Here is a 24,425-nt window from a genome sequence, read left to right as displayed (position 1 = left end):
AAAAAAAGTTTAAATGCTTGTAAGTATAATGATTTTCTCTGTAAGAAGAAAATTTTCCTTTTCCCTTGTTTGAAACATTAAGTCGCGATGGGTTTTCAAGCTGACATATCAATTATGATGGGTTGATAGCTACACCACATTGCACTGCAGCAAATCAGGAAGCATTCATCTTGGAAAATTGAGAGAGTAACACAAAGAGACACACACACACACACACACACACACACACATTCCTCTCTCTCTCTTTTCAGCTTTGCTGCAAATTCTGTCAAAATAAAAAAAAAGAAAAGAAGAATGCAATTGACTCAATCCCAGTGATAATTTAGCTGAAGCTCTGCTAAACATTCACCTAACACTGGACACATGCACAGGTCTTCAGTAAGCCAGTTATGGAAGAACGCATGGAAAGCATGCAAGCTGTTTCTCACCTGTAATATGGTAGCTAACCTGCCGATTGACATCAGATGTGTCTTCATCCCAGGTGCTAAGAACAGCCACAACTTCCCCTGGAGCGTCACTCTCCTTCACTGACCCTCTGTACACCTCATGCTCAAAGACAGGTGCATTATCATTTATATCTGTCACAGTAACTGAGACCAGGGTGGTTGAGGACAAGGACAAAGCTTCCCCCAGATCTGAGGCCACCACTGCAAAGGTGAAAGTAGAATCCTTTTCATGGTCCAGATCCTTCAGTGTACTGATCCATCCACTGTTGCTATCAATGGTGAATACTTCTGTGATTTTCTGCAGTTCCGATTCCACCGCAAGTGTGTACGTGACCTGCCCATTCGCACTTGAGTCTGCATCAACTGCTTTGACTTGCATAAGTTTTGTTCCTATAGGCATCCCTTCCATTATGATAGCATCATAGCTAGCTGTTTCAAACACAGGCTTGTTGTCATTTACATCCAACACCTTCACCTCCACATCCACGGTCAGCACAACGTCTACTTTGTCTAACTGAATTGTGGCTGCAACTTTGAAGTGAAAGGCGGGATTTATTTCATGGTCAAGTCTCTTATCCAATTTTATGAGCCCTGTGTCTTTCTCTATGATGAAAACCCCATCTTTGTTGTTTTCGGGTAGCTCACCATTAACTGTGCTATACAAAGCACCCTGATTGGGCAAAACATGCAGAATGTCAACAGTACTGCCTATGAGGGTGTCTTCTGCCACAGTGAAAGAATACTGGGGTTGAGAAAAAGAAGGCAAAATAGTTTCTGGTGGTAAAACATGGATGTAGACAGGAATGAGGGAATGCTTTACAGGAATGCCACCATCAACTGCTTTGACAAAGAATGACAGAACAGTATTTTTCAGCTGGCTAAAGCTACCCTTGGTGACCATCCATCCATTATCTGGATCTATTTCAAGCAGATCAGCTACTGAAAGAGAGGCTACACTATATAGCGAATAGGTAATTCTGGAATTGGCTCCATCATCTGGATCTACTGCTTGCACTTGGGTCACCAAGTAACCTTTCCCAACATCTGCTTTGACACTTGCTCTGTATTCGACCGTCATAAATACGGGAGCATTGTCATTCTCATCCACTACTATTACTCTCACAGTGCAAAACGTAGTCCTGCCACCTCCATCAACGGCTCTCAAGAATATATCGATATCACTTTCCAGCGGGTTCTCACGGTCTAACTTCTCAGTTGTCAGAATCTGCCCATTTGCATCAATCAAAAATCGGTCCTTGGCGAAATCATTTATTATGGAGTAGCTGATCTGGCCATATACACCAGAATCCCCATCTGTTGCCTTCACATGGATTACCTTCGTTCCAGGAGCAGCGTTTTCTCTAACCTCTGCAACATAAATGCTCTGTGAAAACACAGGGCTGTAGAGGTTGGCCCCAAGGATCTGTATGTGTACCTGAGCCGTGCTGGTGAACAGCCCATCTGACACAGAGACGTTCAGGCTGTACATGGGCTCCATCCTCTGCTTGCGATGGTTGGAAAGGGTGATCACACCACTCTTGCTGTCCATAATGAAACTGGTCCGATCATTTCCTGATAGGATGCTGTACTCCAATCTGTCAAAATCAGAGCTGTCGGCATCAGAAGCTTGGACACAAGTCACAAAATGACCCCGAGGTGCCAGTTCATTCACATATGATTCGTATATTAACTGGTTAAAAACCGGAGGGTTGTCATTCATATCTGTTATTGAGATACTAATGAGAACCTCACTGCTCAGAGGTGGGAACCCATTATCAGTTGCTCTGACTTTCAAGCTGCACTGTTGTATGACTTCATGATCCAGCATCCGGGCTGTCAAAATTAGGCCACTGCTGCTGTCTATATGGAAATAGTCAGTGCTGTTAAAGGTGTCCTGAACTATCTGATACTGTACAATCTTGTTATTGTCAGAGTCAGCATCAGTAGCAACAACCTGCAGTACAGGAGTCCCAATCAAAGAAGCTTCAGACAGAGTAGCATTATAAGCTAACTGATCAAAAACTGGAGGATTATCATTAACATCATTAACTATCAAGTCCACAGTTACCTCAGCACGAGCGCCAGTGAGAGCATCGCTGGCTCGCACCATCAGCTTGAAAAGAGAATTTATTTCATAGTCCAGGGGGCTGATGACACTCAGAACTCCAGTATCAAAGTCTATATTAAACTGGTTGTAGGGGTCTCCATCAACAATGATATAAATGATACCCTGGCCTTCTGGACTGGTTGCATTTATACTTAAAATTGGCATATGCATTTCTACATCTTCATTGACAGAAGCTGTATAGAAGGGCTTGTCAAACACAGGCATTGCTTTGTTAACAATAGTAATGGGGAGCTCTACCGACGCAGACAACGATGGGTTACCACCATCTTTGGCAAGAATGACTACCAAATACTCTATATTTGACAAATCAGAGTTGAAGGCTTCTTTCAAAGTGACACTACCAGATTCTCTATCAATTTCAAAATGTCCATAGTCTTCCTTCAGCAGGTATGACACCTCGCCATTGTCACCCTTGTCTTTATCAATAGCTGTCACCCGATATATCAGGGTACCAGGCTCAGCATCGACCTGCACAGCAGCATAGTATGGAAGCCCTACAAACACTGGGGCATTGTCATTTATGTCCTCAATGTAAACTCTCACCACGACTCGAGCAACACGGAGATGGTCTAGCTCACGGCTTGCTTCCACCACCAACTCATACAGCTCCTTTTCTTCTCGGTCAAAGGGGATGCCAGTGGTCTGAATGACTCCAGAGGTGGATTTGATTTTAAATTTGTTTCCTGGGTTTAATATGCTGTATTTCAAAGGCTCGTTGAGGCGGTTGCCAACAGCATTCACCACAGCGATCTTTGTGATATTGGTGCTGTTTTCTGAGATAGAAGTGGAATAAAAATTTTGTGTGAAATGGAGTCCACTATCCATAGCTTCTTTTACCATTATTGTCACCATAGCAGTGCTATGAAATTTTCCATCAGATACTCTTACTATTAGCATATAATGGTCTTTGGAGAGACTGTTGTTTTTAATGGTGAGTACCCCTGTGCTTGAGTCAATTAAAAAATGGTCCATATTGCCTTCAATTATACTAAATGTTAGTTCTGGAGGGATCTCTGAATCTGGGTCTGAAGCTTTGACTTTGAGAACCTCAACACCAACATACGTGGGCAGGAGCAAGACTGTCTCAAATACAGCCTGACTGAAGACTGGTGGGTTGTCATTGACATCTGTTACCTCAATGGTCACTTCAACTGGGCTCTCTGCTGTAAGCTGGGGAGTTCCACTGTCTCTAACATGAACATGGAAATGGAAGTGGGCTATCTTTTCATGATCTAAATTTGCAATTGTTCTGATTGCACCTGTGCTGGAATCTACAGTGAAATACTTTTTTGCAGTTGATTCAACAATCTGGTAGGCAAGCAAAGCATTCTGGTTGCTGTCAGCATCGGTGGCACGTATCACGAGGGGACTGTTATTTGCACTCCGGACCACGCTGTTCACAGGAGCGGCTTCACTTATGCTGCCCGAATACTGAGAGAAAAGAAAAACTGGTGGGTTATCATTTTCATCAACGATCTGAATGTTCACAGTGGCATTTGATGCCATGCCTGCCATATTTGTTGCCTGTATGATGAGCTGATAGGAGGAAGCACGCTCATAATCAAGGGCCTTTTGACTGGTGATCACTCCAGAATATGGGTTTATGGTGAAGGCTCCATCAACATTGCCATCTTTAACCTCATAAACTAATGTGGACTGACTGATTGCAGAGAGAGAAATGACAGAAGTACCAATATCCACATTTTCATTAACCTCTGCTTGGTATTCTTTTAGAGTGAACTTAGGGTGAGAGTTATCTGCCATCGTCACAGAGATCCGCACAATTGCTGTTGCAGACAGCGCTGGAGAACCTCGATCAGTCACTTTGACTGACAAAACAAACTGTCCCATTGTGGTTAAGTCCGGCTCCTTGAGTAATGTAATGATGCCTAAAACTGGTTCAATCTTGAATGTGTTTCCCGTGTTTCCTAAAACAAAAATATTGGAATGAGATTAGAAATTAAGTATGACTCACCTGATGATAACTTAGACCAGGAGTGACAAGCTGCATTTTTAAAGGCAGTTACTCAGAAAAGCTCCCAAAAAACCCCCAATGCAGAAGTATTCTAAAGGTCCTTCCAGCCTTTCTTTCTGCTAATTAGAGAGCTCAGTAGATGGTATAGGTATTCAATGCCTCAGAAACTCAGGTGTTTCTACCTCTATCTTGATTCTCAGTACCATCACCTGAGCAAGAACTGCATGCATATTACTCCTACTGAAGTAAGAAAAAGCATCCCTAAATTACAGAAATTAGTCAAATACATGTACACCTAAGGCAAAGAAATGAGATCAGAGGCTAACAAGCCAATTACATGACTAATGGATAACAACTCAGGCTCCTAATTGAATGGGATATTAAGAAACCATACAGGAGATTACAGTAGTTCAAGACTCAAAGAACTGAATATAAAAAGGTTAAAGTGGCATTTAGAAAAAAAAAAAAACAGAGCAAATAGCATAGAAAAGATATTCAAGTGTCTTGTGGCACAAAGGCTTATCATATGATCTCTGAGGAGAATGAATCCAGATGAATGAGATTTAGCAGAAAATGTCATGAAAGCACAGATATCACTGACTGCATAAAGGTGAAAACAGTAAGTTTGGACCAGAGAACTTTTTGGGGGCCTTTATTTCTTTTTTGGTCTTTTTGCCAACCTCTTCTTCAGAAAGATGAGATTCAAGACTTCCTGTATGTTTTCTTACCCTGTAATTAGAGATCACCTTTAATTGGCAATCCTTCTTTTGCTGTTTTACTGAGTGCTTGCTTGAACTATGGGATGCTGCATATATATATATATGGCATATGTAAGCATACAGACTTTTTCTGAATTTGATTCTAAATGCAAACAGCATACGCTGAGTTACAGTGATTTCAATCACTCTACCATGTTTCCTCTATTGTAGTTCACATCTGAAAATCTAGAACTATTTCCAATCTACAGCCATGCATCCATCCAAGGCTGGGACAGAAATATATCTCAGGTGATACACAAGAGGTTTTTTTTTTTAAATAGTGTTAGTTACAGGTACTGTGTACAGAGCAATAAATGTGTAAGTTGTAGCTGGAATGCCAAATACATGGAATCCTCAATGAAGTGAGGTAATGTGAACTATTTTTAAGATATGATTCACTATCTGTTGTAAATTCTGGAGGCTAATTTAAGCTACATACTAACTACTCAATGTAGTTCAATACTGGTAGTGGCTTTCTATTTATATCCTTCCTCTCAGATCAGTAAAGTTTACTCTACTAGCTAAACCAAAAATTGTGCTATTCACCCAGGAGGTGAGATTCTTCCAGAGCTACAAATTCTCATAAAAATTTATGGTACCTGTCACATTTACAGACACTACAAATGCTGCTGCTGTTATTTTGTAAGTGTTTGCTAATATAAATAATTTTGAGCCACTGACTGCCTCCTGCAAGGCCAGAGCTTGTTCTTCTCCTTTAGGAATTTCTTATGAAATTACACAAAATCTACTTTCTTTACCAACTGCTCTCCTCAGAGCAATGTAAGATGAGGTGAGTAATTCCCCTGAATCAAAGGGCTGTGTAAAATCTGAATTCTGCAGTTAAAATCAATATCCTCAACTGCACATTTTATGGATCACAGAAACTACAGCAGAATACTGAATTTACATGCATCTGAGATTGGGACATCTGTGGATAATGAAACTGGAGGAGTGTGAGCCTTACAGTAAATGGAAGTTGGAGATCTGACATTGCAGAGAAAGCTCATGATGAAACAGAAACAGGCTGTAATGAAAAAAGAGTCTCTAGAAATCATCTAATAGCTAAAGCATCTTTTCTAATAATATTTTTTTTCTGTCTGCATCATGTATGATTCTATTACCAGTGTAATGGGAAGTATACTCCTTAGATGTCAGGATGCACTTTACATTGTGGTGGCACCTCTAGAGGATTGGGAACCTGTAATAGTAATAAGGTGTCAAGAAAAAGCTGGGAATAGTCTTGAAAAACATTGCCCCAGCATCCTGATCTACTCTGCTCAGAATTTATTTCATAAGGCACAGTGTTGTCCTGTCTGGGCATGTGTAAGATTGCCCCTAAATTAAGTTAAAGGCCCCTGGAGAATACTGAGAAATAACTGCTAAGATCAAACACAGTGCATAAAGGAAATATTTGGTTTGGAGTGCTAACATCTTCCTCATCTTCCCCTAATTCAACACTTTCAGCTGCAAAAGACTTCACCTTCTGGTTTGCTGAAGGTAATCTCCTTTCACAGAGCATACAAGATAATGACAGAAAAAATGTTCCTTGGGTCTTCTCTAAACTTCAGGTTATATTATCTTAATTTAAGGTGTGAGCTTGAATTAAAGGAAGCTAAACCAGCATGAGATGGTGTAGATAATCGTGTTTCATTAGTTGTTTGTCATTTAGCCTGTTCCTAATTGACATAAGCTATCCTAGCTAGTAGCAAGTCTTTGTAATAATATAGGGATAAATAACGATCCAGTAGGATCAGAGCTAAATGCTGGGAAAGGCTTGTAATCTGCCTAATATGGGTACAATCTGGAATACCTGTGACCTCTTTTTATGGCAATATAAGTTTCAAGTTTTGCTACTATTACAGTGGAAAGATTCATATTATGAATAAAACCTCCAAAGTACAAATGAAACATTACAAAATTCTGAGGCTACGAATTTCTAATTCTTTCTCTCTTTTTCCAGGCATGCCCCTCTTACATATCTGTGAGTGGTTTATCTCAAAGATAATTCTTAACTTCGGATTCATGTGACCCACAGAAACTTACACTGACTTGCATATGTATGAGAGATAATGCAAAGGTTTTACTACTGTGCTGCTGCACCAGTAGAAGAATGCTTTTGCTGGTACAGATTATGTGCTGAATGTAAATATCCAGAGTTAACAGCAAAAGCAATTTTCATCTGGTATCATCATGTCCTCTCTTAGTTTCAAGAGACCTTGTGCCATTAAAATGCTGTGGCAGAAGTTTTAGCATAGCCCTGTTCTTAGTCTCTGTGCTCCTCTGGTTCGAATACTGGCAAAGATATCAGGACATACCAGCTGTTGTGGCATTTATTTATGGAGGAACCACTGTACACTAGTCTGAAACCAGAACCCTGGAAACAAGTCACTGGCTGCAGTTTTGAATAACTATCTTTTGTGATGGCTTTGACCCAATGACTTAGAGGTAACAGGCTCTGTAGCCATCTGGTGATGATGAATCAGTCACAGAATAACAGAATGGCTGGGCTGGAAAGGGACCACTGGAGAGCATCTGGTCAAACATTCCTGCTAAAGCAAGTTCATCTACAGCAGGTTGAACAGGATCCTGTGGGGTTCTGAACATCTCCAGAGGAGACTCCATAACCTCTCTTGGGCAACCTGTTCCAAAATGATTTTGTTCAGACAGGTTTTGGGTATAGTAGCTTCAAAACAAAATTAAAAAAAAAAAAACAAAAGCAACAAAACAACAACAAGGTGTCTCCTTTGTCCATCTGTACAGGAGAAAGCAGAGCAAAGAAGCTGAATTTTGTGTCAAGACAGATCACCATCACATCACTGTTCTCTGTCTGGCATGATCCATTATACTTAATTTTTGGCCTCTGTCCTAACCTGCTTCAATAGTATAGATTAGCTCTGCATTTTCTCCTTTGTCTTTGTCCAGAGCTGTGACCTGCAACACTGCTGATCCAACTGCTGCTGATTCAAACACTGAGGCTTCATACAATGGGCTGGTGAAGTAGGGACTGTGGTCATTGGAGTCTTCCACATCTATAATGACTCTGGCCAGGTTTCTTCTATAAGGGAACTCTTGATCTCGAACCTATAGAACAATTGTATAACACACAATTTGACAGTCATCTGGTAAAACTTCACAAATATTACTCATCTGAGTGTGAATACTACTTTCAGTGCTGTTTAACACAAAGTAGCAAAAAAATCTATTTGTCCCAAAGAACAATCTGAAATACATAAACACACAGGATGGCAGTTACTGTAATCAAAGAAACAGGAAAGAACTTAGCAACTTTTATTTTTCACTTGTGAAAAAATGCATTGGAACTAACCCTCATGACACGAATTTTTGAAGTGGCAATCACATGAGATCTTAAATTTGGGTGGAGGTTTGCAATATTTTTTTTTTTTTAATACTTGCTGAATGACCGTGCCTTTATGTTGCCATTGCCTTCTTTACAGCACATAGGCATGTCAGTCTAGTGCTTCTAGCTGCCAATGGACGACATCATGATTAAATATGTAGATGACCATACCAAGAGTAAACAGAACAGAAAACACTTTATGAATTGCTGGTAGGTGCCAGTAGAAGTGTAAGTTACTGTATCTGTCTCAACTCCATCCAAAATACCTCAGCACTGCTTCACTGATAATCCTGACACCATGGTCTCACCAAAATTTTGGTTCTTCTTCAACAGAGAAAAGGACCTATTTTATCAGGTGAAGATCAAAACCAAGCACCAGGGAATTACCTCTCTTGGTCATGTGCTTCTTTGATTCAGTTTATAGCTATTAGTCTGCTTGCCAAAGGACTTGCAACATTTTACTCTGTGAGCTGAGACCACACTCAGCTCCTTGCTACATCTCACAGCAGCTTTTTGCTTCCTAGGATGCCAGCCAAAGCTGCCCCTGTACCTAACACACAACCAGTAGTTCCTTTAAAGGCCTCTGCTGCAGAAGTCTTAGGCAGTTAAAGAAAACAGTAGACTACAATGTTTAAACTAACAGTTTTTGTTTAGTTTTTTTTTTTTTAATTAACAAAAGAATTATTTCCATGATACACAATCTCCATTTGAAAACAGACAGATTTATGTTCTTTAGTCTAGGCACACCAAGCAAAAACTGGTCATTAACTTTTTTCTGCATACCCAAAGATTTGGAAATGTAGATAAAAGAAAGCTATTTTGTATATCAACAGTTTATGTACTGAAATAAGTCCATAAAAGTAAGCTATAATTGAGGCTTGTATTCAGAAAGGCTGTAGCATTCTTCATGGCAAGAAAGCAGTTATCTCCCAGTGAATAACTTCTCAAATAACTTTCAGCCTCACTTCGGGACCTCTGAAAATTACCTTGAGGGAGAGGACCAGATGCCAAGAGATTAAATAATTTCCTGCTTGCTCTCCCTTGAGACAGAGAATCATATCACATTCCATACAATGAATTCATAACAAGGTTTCCCAAACAGCCGAAATAAAAACTGTGAAATAAATACATGGCAGGGCAGGCAAGATTAAATTAGTGGCTACTTCTTGCACTAAGTCCTTTGCTCAAGTGAAGACTACTGTATGTATGCACCTGAAGCAGCCATGACTGTGGCCATACCCAAGGGGATATTGCACTCTTACCATGACATTAAGGATGTGCTTATCTTGAGCTTCATGGTCTAATCTCTCAGCTGTGTAGAGAACGCCGGTGTTGGGATCAATTCTGAATTTTCTCAGGCTGACTGTGTCGATGCTGCTGTGAATAGTGTAGCTCAGCTTATGCTTTTCATCTCTGTCTATAGCTTCAATCTGCAGAATTTCAGTATCAGGGAGGATGTCCTCTGAAATGGTGACTTCATAACTTGGCTGAGAGAATTCTGGGCCATTATCATTGTTATCCAACACTTTGATAAGAACCTACAGTTAATAAAGAAAATAAATTCAGAGTTATTGAAGTCCAGTCAGACTACTGAGTAAGCACCTAGAGAAATGCAATTTACTTTGAATGGCTGTAGATGTTATGCTGCTGCATGGTGGGACTGAGAAACATTATATATTAAATGCTTACTTTTCAGATCAAAAGAAATAGAAAGGACTTGACCTCGGAAGTAAAATACTCCTAACTGAAAGACCTACTCAGAGCCTGATAAAGAAGCCCATATTTTCAGTATCTATAGACTGGAAAATATTTCTACAATGGTCATAAGGAAAAGTTTAATCCTCCCTTGTAATTGCCTTGGTTACAAGAGACTTGTAGAACTATTACCTGATTTCCTTTCCCTTTCACTATTAATAGGACTATAAAAGAATCTTTTTCATGTTGCTTAAACCTGTTTTTACACAATGAAGATTCAGCTGAATCCTGTGTTTTCTGCCCAGTATATTGCATTGGGGCATACTGGCAACATCAAATTGTGACAACAGTGGAGCCTTCAAATTGCTGTGACACCTCAGATTGCTCTTAAGCCACTTGAGGTGGGCACAGGAGACACAACCTCACTACCATAGGAGCACAACACACACAGATCAATACATACCACCAAGGACAACTGATCTCGGGGCACTGGTGACACAGAAGGATTTAATTTTCTTGTTACATCTTTGCTCTTCCTTTGCCAGTGATGGCTGTCTTTATTCCCAACGAATTCACTTTCCCCTCCAACACCTATCTGCCTCCTTCCTGTTGCAGTTTATGAATGGTAGAGCACTAAAAATGTGAATGAATCCTGTGCTCTTTGCCTCAAGTATGTCTTTAAAACTTCAGTATTGATCCTTAAGTAATTTTGGAGAGGGGGAGAACAGGCCAGGGTGCTGCTCTTGCTGCCTATTACACCCACTTCAATACATCACAAACTGACTCTGAAAAATAACAAGAATCACTATTTTCTAAGCTTTGCCTTTCACAAGTTGTTATGCAGATCATCACTCTGATGATACTTTGTGGGTTTTGCCATTGGAGAAGTCACTCCCTGGGGAAAATGTGTTTTCCAGACTTTGTATGCCATGGATTGCTGTGGGCAGTGTGGCAGCAAAAGCCTTGACAAACTGTGTAATACTGCAAGCCAAAATCTGAAGAGTTGACTCCTTTTCAGTGCTAGAAACAAAAAGTATTTTTCTAGAATATGCCAGTGAAAGCACACATCTAATTTTACACTAAGCAAAATGGAACAGTCTTTTTATTCAAAGGCTTTGAAATAAGAAATAGTCCAACCATGCAGAGGACTCTTTGGTCAGACTAGGAGACCTAACCCATCACTCATATTTTCTTTGTTGCTTTGTTACTTGGCTCTTTTTTAAGCAAGTATTTTATTATTTTGCTTGATCAAGCCCTGTTCACCCACTCTTTCTTAACAGAAGAGAAACACAGATATACTTCTACTGCAATATTGCACAAACAGATGTTGACCTCAGAGAGAAATGAAACTTTAGATTTCCATAATATGTGGAAGGGTTTGCAGAATACATTACCAGAAGGAACGTGAGCAGTTGTAAGAAGCAGTTGTAATGAACTAGCCTGGGCACTGTTCAAAAGACAGCTGAAATAAAATGCTCTGTAAGTTAAATGGGATAAGACTCGAATCCCAAACAATTTCATTTTCAGCAGATTATGGCACGCCAGAGTGAAGCAGGGTGAAGCCTATATTAAGTTATGCTTCAGTGTTGGACACATAGCAATATAACTGGGGGGAAATACACATTGCTAGGCCTATAATAATGATGCAGAGTTACTTAGCTTTTTATACTTTTATTGCTGTAATATATCAAAGCATGTTTCTGATATGACTGAGGAAAAAAGCCCACCCAAATCTATGTCTTAAAAATATGGGAAGAAGCTAGTTGTAAGATATGAAAGGAAGCCTGAGGAAAAGATTAAAGGCTTGAACTACAAGCTAACGGGACACAGAACCATTGCTGAAACACTTTTTTAGTGTAAGGTGGAGACAGAGAAGCAATAAGAGTTGGGGGTTAATCAATGTTTAATACTTATAGATATTTTCTTGGGCAGTTTTGACACTCTGACAGTCTTTGACAGGTACCACTGTAACATGACTGGATTATTTTACTGCTGCACTGTTAACACAGATAATTTATTTTTCTTTTTGTTCATGACCAAAACCATGTAATGTATCATTTTAGGTAATCCAACAAAAAAGTAAAAACTTTTCAAATGGATTGAAAACACCAAGAGTGCTTGACTCCGCTGACGCTAGTACAGCACAGCCTAACTTGAATAAGTAACCTTCCATGTGAGGGACAGGCTTGTATCTGGGAATTTGTTTTTAAAATTGGTGTGTGAAAAGCTGAAGCTGTTCTGGAAGACAAAAAAACCCCAAATGTACAGAAACACATCAATGTGTGTTAAAAGTACTGTTACAAAAGTGACATGCTATTTTGTTTGCATGGTATACAATCACCCCACAGCAGTGAATCACTTCCTGTAATAACTAATGCATTTTGAGATCACTAGCAAACTGAGAAAGCAGAAGAGGGCATGAAGGTTTATCCATCCCAAGGCTTGCACTATGACTCTCCAAGCCATGGTTCCATGATTTTTGCCTTCTCTAGACTGCACAAACTGAACAGGGTGGGACTGGATCAGCATCAGAGACCAAGGGTAACCCACAGGACTGTGAAATTACAGCATGGATTCACAGAGAAGCACTTCTTCCCACTGAAAAAGGTGTGTTTGCCCTGACACACATACGGATATGATTGTGCTTGGGGAGTGTGAGGCATGAAGGGGGAAAAGATAAAAAAAAAATTGAGGCCCTGATTCACTGTGATCATCAAACTTAGAGGGAGCAATGCACTAAAAATGGCTTTGATCATTGCCAAAAAAATCCTTATTTTCCTTTCTTTTTCTCTTCTCTCTGTCACTTCACATCTACTGTAAGACTGATCAAGTGCTTGTTTAAGTGAAGGCATCTTCCTCCCTAGAGATGCCGGTATTTTAATGATTTGTCAAGTGATCCACATTGAAATACACATTATTTATTACATACTTTGCACTTCAACAGCCACTTCCATCTGGAGATGGAAGGCAGTGGGTTAGAGATGCTAATGAATAAAGAAGTCATTATTGATTCACAATTTCTTCTATTTAAGCAGTTAAGAGTATTTCTAATTTTTGTCATCTGTCCCTCAAAATCCCCAAGAGGCAAGCGTAATTTTAACATTTCTCTCCTTTAATAGAGGAGGGGTGTATTTTCTTTGCAACAAAAGAAAGTTAGGTTATATATGGGAATACTGATTATACAGAGCTCTATTAAACCTATAAATGGAACTCTTTAATGTTCCTTAAAAATTGAGCTATCTTGGGAGTTACTTGAAACAAAACCAGGTAAAAGAAAATGGAGTTTTAGTCCCATTTTAAAAAGACATTATTCCGTTAGTTCTCACAACATTTCTGAGGAGCGAGTTACTATTATCCCCATATTTGGACCAGGAAAACAAAGCCTTGCAGCAAGGTTAACAAAATCACTAGTGAATTGCAGTGGTAAAGCTGGGCTAGGTGTTCTAAGTTTATTTTTTGAGCCACACACCTTTTATTAGGTCACCTTAAAATGCCATTCTTCCTAAGCAGATTTCCTGTTCCAGCAGGGTAACTTTTAGTAAGATGTCACTTAAAAAGTAAGAAAGGAAAATGTGCCACTGACATGAACACCAGGCTCATAGAAAACTTGATCCTACAAACATACACAAAACTGAGCAAACTGAGTGCCGCCAGATTGTTAATATGAGGGAAGTTTCTCCAATTCATTTGATGGCTGCCAACTTTAGGCATAAAATTTTGGTACTATTGGCGGATTTCCCATTGACTTCAAAAGGGTCAGCAAAAGTCTTGAAGTCTTATGCTTTAGCCAGCTGGTAGCACATCTTCCACCTCAAATTAAGTGTTAAACTACTGAAGTGACTCAAAGACTTCCAGTATTGGTGTAATTTAATATTCTCTGCATATTTATTACCAAATGGAAGATACGTCAAGGATGAGGTGTGTGGCATAAATATTCTGTATTACTGCATAGGTGCCCGGGGTGTTAATCTGTGACAATACCCATTGTAGAGGATCAAAGCCAGGCTTTAAATGTTTCCCAACACATCTCCAAAAGGTGATGAATGGAAATGTTTACTATTTGTTGGCTGCTAAGTAGGGATTCCTCTTTGCTGACGACTGTTCAAGATTACTGACTGAACTACTCTTCACTGACTAACATTAGCTGCAAGTCTTTTTTTCCACGCTCATAAAGCCAACATGCAGCAAACCAGTCTCTGCCTGGTTCTTCTTGAAAGCCCGTATCTTTTCCAGGGCATTGTGGGATTCAGAAAGACAGGCTTGCCTCCTTCTGTGTCCATTGTGTGGAGCCTAATTTATAGTCTGAACAAGCATCTCACTATAAAAGATTTGCTTCTCCCTGCTCACTTCCTATTTCCCACAGTTAAAGCAAGTTTCAAATAAAGGAATCACGGGCCTCCAAGATTACAAATTAGGCAAAGTAACAGAGCATTAGCAAAGACTTTGTACTCAAAATGGCAAGTGAAAGGCCTAGAGAAATACAATCAAATCAAAGCAGAACAAAACCTAATGCAGGAAGTCTCTCCAAAGCTGTTTTTAATGCTGCCCATAACAAATACCTTTGGTTTAGCCACAGACGTATTTGAGTGAAAACTGGGTAAATGCCAGCAGCTGCTTTACAGACATTTGAAGCTGGAAGAATCTGCTTGGCTAATTGCTTGGTCTGGGCACCATGTTGCAGTACAACCTATTAAGTGCCTGACTTATTTAAATACAGGTTACACTTCTGTACAGTGTTTTGTTTTTGTTTTTTTTTTTTTTCAAAATACGAAATCTATTTTGATTTAATGCTGCTTTCAATGGTGTTGCCACATAGCTTTAATTTCTACTTCCTGACAAGTTTTTCTTTCCTCCAAACCCCAACTTTTAACATAAAAAGTTCAGTTTCCCTATCAACCTCAGTGGCCAGTTTTGTATACTCTACTGTGTTCTTTGTGTTATGTTAAAATTGAAAGAAAAATCTTTGCGTCACAGGCAAGGCAGTGCTGAGATTATTGGATGAAAAAAAAATAAATCAAGGATTGGATTGATTACAGTTTGGAGGAAATGCTCAAGAGCGCAAAAGTGAAAAATTGAATTGAATCCCCATGTCTCTTCTTCTGCCCTAAAAGAATCCACAGCCCAGAACTGCTTCTGGCAGGCTCTAATGTCTTATCTACATTTTGGCCATGGTCCTCTAAGAAGAGCTTTTCACCATTCATTTAAGAGAACCACCCTCACTCCGGGTGACTAATCAGCTCCTCTTATGAAAATGTTGTAAAGAAAGGTGATCTCTGAAAGGCGAGACAGAAACTCAAAGTTAATCCTCAGCACAAGAACAAATTAAATTCCAAAACCTTCTGCAAGGAGAGACAGAAAGGGGCAGTGAGCAGCAACTTCTGTCTGCTCTACCAGTCTGGTTGGCTCCAGCAGAAGGTACTGTAAATGAGCATGTATTGATCTGCAAGAACTTTTCAGAGGGAAGTGCATGTTACCCTCTGACTGCCCATTCTACTGGGAAACAGTCAGGTGGTTTTGCAGTAAGTGAAACTGAACTGCTTTTTGCCTCCTAGCTTGGAAGTAACAGCCTTCATGCCCTAACACATCTTTTCTACAGCAGTTAAAATTATGAGAAAAAAGGAGAACGTAGGAAAATAAGGAGTAAAACCATCTTTTACACACAGTAACATCACTCCAGAGGCTGTTCTTAGAAAAATATAATTATCTTCTAGAACAAAATTCTCAATAAAAGTGAAACATTATAATAACTTAAATGATAGTTCAGTGATTCCCCCTCGTATTCTGCTTCTGTGGATATTTTAGGAAAACTCAAGAGTATGCACTACAAATAAGTAAGTTAACATTACAAGTTATGTTAAATGTTACAAACGTACAAATAAGTAAATTAAATAAAAGTTACTTTCTGTTGTGCCTGTATGTGAAAGACCTGAGCTGTTGAATACAAAAAGGGGTTTGGGATAAACCTGATTCATGACCAGGAGAATTTCCAGTGTTTCAGAGTCAAAATTGTGGTTGCAGTAGGCATTTAGATGCCATTAAAATGATTCCTTGTGGGGAGAAACCTCTCTCTGCTCAAGCAAGGGCACAAGACCCTTTTGCAGCCCAAAGGGAGGTGATGGCCGTGGCAGGGAGCAGTGACTGCACAGAGCTGCTGTCCTGGCCCTCTGTGCAGAACATGGGATACAGAAGCCTCAGTCCCTCTGCAAGACCAGCAGCTCGCCTGGCAGCTGCAGGAGTTGTATTTCGTGGGAATTCAGAGCAAATGTATGCCTTCAGCCTGTAATAAATGGCTGCATGGCCTCAAGCAATGATGGATAAAAGAAAGGCGAAAAGCAAAAGCTCTCCCTGGCTAAGTCAGGAGACTTAGCCATTCTAGAAGTTAATCACTGTGACTGAAGCTTTATACCCACACTTCAAATATATAAATCAAACAAGTCAACATTTCTTCATATTTTTTGTTCTCCATCCCTTCCTGTTCCAACTGCTGGTTTGGGCTAGATGGATAGGCAGCATGGTGAGTGGCAGTGGCTCAAAAACTCCTGGCACTTTGGTTCTCACTTTGGAGACTGTATTTCTTTTGGAAACCTTGATCATGCCCAAAACAAGTACACTTTTAATTACACAGAATGTTTGTAACTTTTTTCTTTTTGTTAACACTCCTTATGGTTTTTTTCCCTCTTTCCAGAACAGTGAACCATTATTACAACAGATGTAACTTTTAAATCAAAATTATTTCCTCTCATGGCACAGTAATGAACCGTGTGCACAGTAAAGCATGAAGGAAGGGAACAGTTCATTGGAGTTTAAGGCATGCAGGAACATTGCTGAAGAAACTTCACCAAGTCCATGCCAGGCATCATATTACCCAAACAAAAATCTTTGGCATTTTTATGCTGTATTTTACCACCTCCAACTGCAAAATAGACAAAAGGCAAGGAAGAGATAAAGGAAAACAGCTGGGGTGGAATAAAAGTAAGAGTGCTCCATTGCACATGGTGATCATCAGCTGTTTCACAATAAGCCATCCTACTTTGAGGGGGCCTTTAAATTATTTTATTGTTATTCAAGGGGATGTTTTTACAAACTTGCTTTCTACCTGCTTTGTCTTCTACCATAGGTTTCTGCAGCTACAGTTAAAAATGCAGGTGGTACTGTGTACATAGAACAAAATACTTAAAATGTTGTTTTATCAAAACTCAGAATAAGGCCACTGAGAGCTATCAGTAAATGACCTATTCTATGACATTTTTTTAACTAAACCTATCATTTTACATTTTTTTATTGTTTTTCTAAAAGGAAATTAAGATGAAGAAGGTAACAAAAGGCTCCAAAGTACAGCCAAAAACACAGTAGCAAAGTTTTGCAAAGTGGACCAGTAAATGGGAAGGCCATAATTCTGGCAGTTTTCAGGTAACAATCACATTTGAAATCTCTGTTGTGAAGACCAAAAGAAACACATGGTTGGATGCCCTACCCGCAATTAAATAATTAAACAGTATCCACACAGAGAGAAGAAGGTGGGGGGAGGGAAGGGTCTGTACCCACCAGTGATTACTAATGCTATATGCTGTTGCAATCTGAAACTATCTTATATTCCTAAATGGGTCACACCACTCTTAAAAAGAATGCTCAGGCTTCTTTTAGAACACAACAGCTTTACTGAAATATGTTTTACCATATGTTTTAATTAAAAATGTAGGGGTTTCATCCAACTAGGTTTTGAGGACTGTTATATGGGTCAATTTTTTAAATCAAAAGCAGCAGAAACAATAAATGCAATATCCATGAGAAACTACATTAATCCAGCATGCTTGAAATTCCCTCAGCTTTTTAATATTTCTTGTCTGAAATGTTTGCAAGAAAGAAAAAAGGTCACATTAGGCATTCAACACCATCTGAAATGTGGACTAAGAGTGTAGCTAAGATTAAAAAACACAGTGTAACAAAAAAAAAAAAAACAACAAACTACTCAAGAGTTGACGAAAATGCCTTATATAAAGGGAACATAAAGAGGTTAGTCGTTCTCCTTTGCTTGTCTACCAGAAGACTAGGGAAGTGATTTGAGAATTTTGAGTAAGTGCCTTCCTGGGGAGAAAATAGTTGTTTTTAAAGAGTTCCTTAATTGAGGAGGGAAAGGCATAATGGGGAACATGGGCCAGTTATAATCAAGCTTAAAGTAAGGGATGTCTTCAGGAGAGATGCAATTAATTCTGAAACTAACAGGGAAAACAGTGGATTTCCTACCACCTAACTTACTATGAATTGATGTTTTCATACCAAGAGTGGATTACTGGGAGAAAACATCAGACATTTTAGGGCTGGGTTATAAACAGGATATACAAACAGGAATTCAGATTGAGAAACCACTCAATGATTTAACAATTTCTTAGGAAAGCTGGTGTTGTGGCTCAGTGAATACAGATTTACAGCCAAAGCATTTGAGCAAAAAGGCAAGGTACAACAGAAGCATCTGCATGTGCATGCATATATGTAAACATAAAAAATGTTCAGGATTTCCTTCTGCATTATACAGAAGGAAATAACATCACAAACCAATTTCTTTTACATTTACACTTGGGGAGTAACTCAGATGTAGAATTTCAGGCCCTAAGTAATTACAGCCACAGCCCACAACTCCACCTCATATCAAAGGATTTTGCCATTTGAAATCTTCAGGGTGCCACCTGGACCTCAGAGTCCCTGTCTTGGTGCCATGACCCAATTCCAGACTGGTTCCCACTGAACAGATACCTAGGTTCTGCATCAGGGTCTCTCTGACAAAGATGTGTCAGAGCCAGCACGGCCCAGACCATCACGTTTATCTGACCCAACTTTTAAGGCAACGAGCCTGATAAGCAAGCCTTGTTTTATAAAGGTTCAGCAGGGCTGCTTTGGAGAAGACCGTGTAATCACAGGCAGTGACACGAAAGGAGGGATTCTTTGAATGTTAAGTTTTGCCTCTGAACAATTTCTTTTCTGAACAATTGATCTTGCGTCCCACATTCAGGTCTTTGGAGGATGAGAAGTATAAACTCCATTTAACACAATCAATAGCAATATTCCCCAACACCATGGAAGCACTATTGTATTTTGGACCATTATGGGGCGACACAATTGTCAAAATCTAGGCTTTGCTGCCTGTGATAGGGACTCCCTCAGCTGGAGGAAGGCAAATTACTTTCATGTGAGCAGGAAGAGAACAAAAGGAGAAATAACGCTTTGAAACATTCAACAGCCAATTCTTTACAGCCAGATGGAAAGGCTCTGAAAAATATCCCCTCCATTAGTTATTGATGGTCTCAGAGGATGAAGTTTCACTTGAATGGAAAACCTAGTAATTTTTATAGCATATACATCCCAGTAACAAATGAATAACTTGCCAAGAAAGGAATGTGATATTCTACCTGAGTTGTGGCAATGTTTGTTCCATCGGTGACCTCCACAGTCATATTATAAATTGACCTCTGCTCGGCATCCAAGGGCTTTGCAACGACAATAGTGCCCACTCCCTTATCCACGTCGAAAGAACTATCGTAATTCCCTCCTAATTGTTGCACAAAAATACAATCATATTAGCCATCTCTTGAAAACTGCCATTGCAAGTATTCCTATAAGTGGGCATATCTGTTTAGTGCCATCCATCTTAATGGCCTCTCATAGCATACACAGTATGTCTAGTGATACTTCTTTGTTCATAACTCATTTATATTTCAAAGCACAGTTTGTATATTGAAAAGCAGACATCATTAAAATGCATTGCCAAAAAAGAAAGAATAAAAATCTAGCAGTACATTTAAGTAAACTATAGCTGAATCTATAATAAAAATCTAATATCTATAAGCTCCTAAGATGTGTGCCCTTGTAGTTTGAATAACGAACAAGAGTAATTATATTTTTGTATAAAAGTCATTTCAACAGGGGTTTTACTCTACAAATTTTATTTTCAGGAAATCCTCACTGATACTTCTCGGTGGAAATACCATCATTTGAGCTTTTTAAAAAAATACAATTATTATCAATTTTAAAAATGCAAATAAAAGATTTGTTATGTTAATACCAAGGACAATGATAATTACTGGCAGCAAAGGTCAAATCCTGCCAGTCTTTTAGGAATTATTCAAATAGATCTGACAGGATACACAACCTAAATTCTTTTCAATACAAAAAAAAACCTCACAAAGCACTGTTCTAATACTAACATCCCCTTTTCCTGTCACACACTGAATGATGCAACAGTGGGAAAACCCTCCAGAGTACTGAGTGAAAGAAAGAAAAGAAAAAAAAAATCTAGTAAAAAGTAAAATAAGGCTATAAATAATATAATCTCAAATATAATTTCAGATTGAAGGGTTACAAGATTTGTCAGCGACAGCTGTAGTTTATATATTTGAACCACTCATTATTTTCAAAAGCAAAGCACACACTCCCTGCTGATAAGCTGTTTTCTTACTCACTCATCCATGAAGTGTAATTTAGTATTAGTTGAGTCTGAAGTTTTTGGAGGCTAGGGACAGGGAGAGGTGGGACACAACACTGCTGACAGACAAACTCTTAAGATATATTCATAACACAGCAATTCAATACCAGCCCAGTTCTACAGAGAAAAGCCTTTAAAACCCCACTGGTTATGAGACTTGTGGAACAGCTGCTGAAACCTCTTGAGATGAGATCCACAGGTAGAAAAATATCCATCCTATTGACTTAACTCTGGTGAAATATATATAAAGAGAGATATAAGTGAATGGCTGGAAGTGTCACAAAATGGCTCTTGAAATTTTAGGGCTGTGGACTGAGGAGAGGAGAGGAGAGGAGAGGAGAGTCTTCCATGCTCTCCTACCTGCATGGTTTGCAGACCAGGAACTGGAATTATTCTTAGAAGCAGTCATGCATTTAGTGAGAGAAGAAGGTTTTGGCATTTGAAGAAGTCGAATATTAGGAGGTAACACAGCAAAATCACAGCCCCTGAATACCTTAATATGAAGGAAACCTCACTTCTACCTCCCAGACAGGCTAAAGAAAGGGAAGAAACACTGCCCTATCCATATCTGCCTTGAAAGACATTCAGGGATGAGTAGAAGAAAATGGGAGGATAAATAAGAATGCAGGTGACTGCTGCAGAGGAAGGGCAGAACTGATGAACTTCTACCCCCTGAAATGATCCAAATGTAGTAATTTCAGATGTGCAGATTTCCACATGTTGAAGAGATATATGCACATATATACAGATCTAAGCCTAACAGATGAAGTTGTGGCTTTCCAGGAAAACACAGCCACTGGATCTGTTGCCATTTATGGTAGATAGAAACATTGCTTATTCCTTACTCACGCTTTGCAAGTTGTCCTTGATATTTAAGCAATAGCAAGGTATTTGGACATTGATTGTATCTCTGGTGCTCTTTTTTTTTAAAAAGTTAGTCTGGAAGAAAAAGTTTCTCTCCCCCAATTAATGTTTTAAATTGATTTACTTGAGAAAAATTGCACCATGAAAACTTCCTTTGAAGAAAAGGGCTTGAGATTCATGCAAGGAAATCTCAGCTGAAATGAAACTAGCCTTGGGACAGTAGGCACTTTACAAAGAGAATGTTTCATACTGATAACCGTGAAAACAAAGTGCAAGTCTATACTTTGAGATGCTTAATAACCATCTTAATGAGCAATCAAAAAATATATGCTATCAACTGGCACACACTTCCAAAAAACCCTGCCTTTAAAACTTCCAAGAAGTAACATGGAAGGATTAGCAATAAATGTTTTAAATGACCTTCTGCTGGCTCAGAGTTGGGTTTTCAGGGCACCATACAGTCTATTGCAAATAGACCAACTTCTTCAAGCCATTTCCATTAAGTGAAGCATACTCTTCCCCTTAAAGAAGAACTGAATTCATCATGTGAATTTTTTATACATTATTCACATCTTCCAAAATGGTCTAGTGACAAACAAATTAATCTTCGTTGCCAGCGACCGGAGCCTAAACCTGTAACTAACCAGGCAATGCAGTTCATTTTACATTGAATTGTTTTCTATTAAACGAGGCAGAAATTGCATCAAACACTGAGGCAGAGATGGATCAGAGAACATCCTGCTGTAAGATTTGTGATTATAATCTATTTTGAAGTCAAACCCTGAATTATTCATGATTCAGTCTTCTACATTTTAACCATGGGCAGATGACGAACCATGCAGATGGATGAACTTCTGGGAATACTACCCGAGATATTTGGTCCTGCCTCTCATCTGCAGTACCAGAGGCAGTCTGCAGATGGTTTGTGCTGCTCCTTGGCCTTTGTATACACTCAAGACAGGTCCTCATATGATAAATGCTTCTGAAGCTGCACTAAACACTGAAGAATTAATGGGTTGCATAAAAATGCTATAAAAGTTAAACCTCAATAGTCTTATAGATGAGTTAAGTCTATGCAAGGCCTACTGGAAGCATCTGCCTCAATCATCTTTGAAAGACGGGTGCTGTAGTCGCACAAAGAGAGAACTATCATTCTTGTGTACAAACAAACAGGAATCTTCCCTTTAAAACTCTTGCAGCTGGGAACTCCACATGAAACCATCTCCTTCTGAAGGTGCCCATGTAGAGGCTGGAGGGCTGAGGCCCTAGGAGGTCACAGCTGAGAAGGTGTTGGCTTCTGGGGTACTGGAGGCTGGTTTTGAAAGCCTGACATTGTGTCTGTACCAACCCTTTGGAAGTGAGCTTGTCTGCAGTGCCATAAGCTCCCACAGTATCAGTTTTAACAATTTTACTATTGTCCATTTAACAGTTTCTTTGATCAAAATCTTCAGATGAAAGAGGGCTAAGGATGATTGAATTTTGTTCAGCTACTCCGTTTTATTAATGTGAATTTTCATTACTTATTCCACTTTCCAGCATTTGGCACATGCTTTTCTTTTTACTGTCTACTAAACCCTGCTTTCAGATACAAGACACATAGAAGCTGTCTTTGTTAATGTGCTTGCAATTGCATTAGGAAAGAAATATTTCAAATGAAGATAATACCTTGTGAGTTCCTCAGGCACTTTGGGAAAATCAGTGACAAAGAAAGCAAGATGATTGAACTGACAATTTGGCTAGACAGGCTGTCCTGAGAAAGCATTTTAGTACTGAATAGCCCCAGAGAGATGTGGATTAGCTGTTGTCTATGGTATCATTTCAGGCTAAAATGTAATGCTGATACATCTTCAATATAGTTTAAAGACTTTCCTTAAAATAATCTGATTACACTGAAGAATTTGAATAAGATTTTATGAAAAGGCCACATCTACTTTAAATACTGTCTTTGGATGAGAAGACGTGCAATGTTGGAATGATAAAAATTCATCCAGAAAGTACTTTTTCTCCCTCAACTGATTTTTAAGATTCCCAAAGTCACCTAGCAGATAGTTATGTCTACACTTCAGACACCTAAAGTTAAGTGAGATGATTTCTACCCTTACTTCCTCGATGTTGAACTTGATGCTTTTGCATAAGCCCTGGAAGCATTAAATATTTAGAACTAGTGATTTTTCATGTCATCTAAAAGCTTGTCATAGTTTATATATGATTTTCCAATTCCAGCTGTTGTCAGTACAGCTGTAGAAACAGCCCCTGGTACAAAAGATCTTATTAGCTGGCCCTCACTATAACTTTCCAGAACAGCCCTTATTTTCAGTTTAACAGATGGTATAGTACAGTTAAGAAAGAGATCTCAGGAAACTGAACTGAGACACCTCTGAGACAACAGACTCTAAGCTGTGTACTTGCTATAGAGCTGGTTACATTTTCTCTCTCAATCCGGACTGTTACCTTCATTCTTAGCTTATTTCTTGGCTTCACAGTCACTATGAACAATTTTTCTTCTGACAGAAGTCCTGTGTACTTTGGAAAGAATTAATTTTCCTCTTATAAAGAAGATGATAAAAACCCTGAACCACTGAACCTTGCAAGGCTAACAAGAGAGCTGCAATGGACAGGCCAAGGAAAGCTTGAACTATCACAGGGGACTGCTGGGGGTCAGCTGAAGAATTTGCCTAAGGCAAGACACAATCCAGAATCTTGTATTCTCACAGGACGTGAGCT

General features: G+C 39.2%; 1 protein-coding gene across 2 annotated transcripts in view; it reads right to left on the bottom strand.

The window, feature by feature from the left end:
- The window catches only part of FAT3 (FAT atypical cadherin 3), a 305,554-nt gene that overhangs the window by 72,144 nt on the left and 208,985 nt on the right, over positions 1-24,425 (bottom strand). For both annotated transcript variants that reach the window (XM_062487540.1, XM_062487541.1), the window contains exons 6-9: positions 19,765-19,904; positions 9,928-10,203; positions 8,178-8,388; positions 429-4,502 (exon numbers count right to left, since the gene is read on the bottom strand). In XM_062487540.1, coding sequence (XP_062343524.1) covers positions 429-4,502; positions 8,178-8,388; positions 9,928-10,203; positions 19,765-19,904 — 4,701 coding nt within the window. The remainder of the gene's footprint in view (positions 1-428; positions 4,503-8,177; positions 8,389-9,927; positions 10,204-19,764; positions 19,905-24,425) is intronic.

Source organism: Cinclus cinclus, chromosome 2 (genome assembly GCF_963662255.1).
Source record: "Cinclus cinclus chromosome 2, bCinCin1.1, whole genome shotgun sequence".
NCBI classification, from domain to species: domain Eukaryota; kingdom Metazoa; phylum Chordata; class Aves; order Passeriformes; family Cinclidae; genus Cinclus; species Cinclus cinclus.
This window is presented reverse-complemented; position numbering and strand designations above follow the sequence as displayed.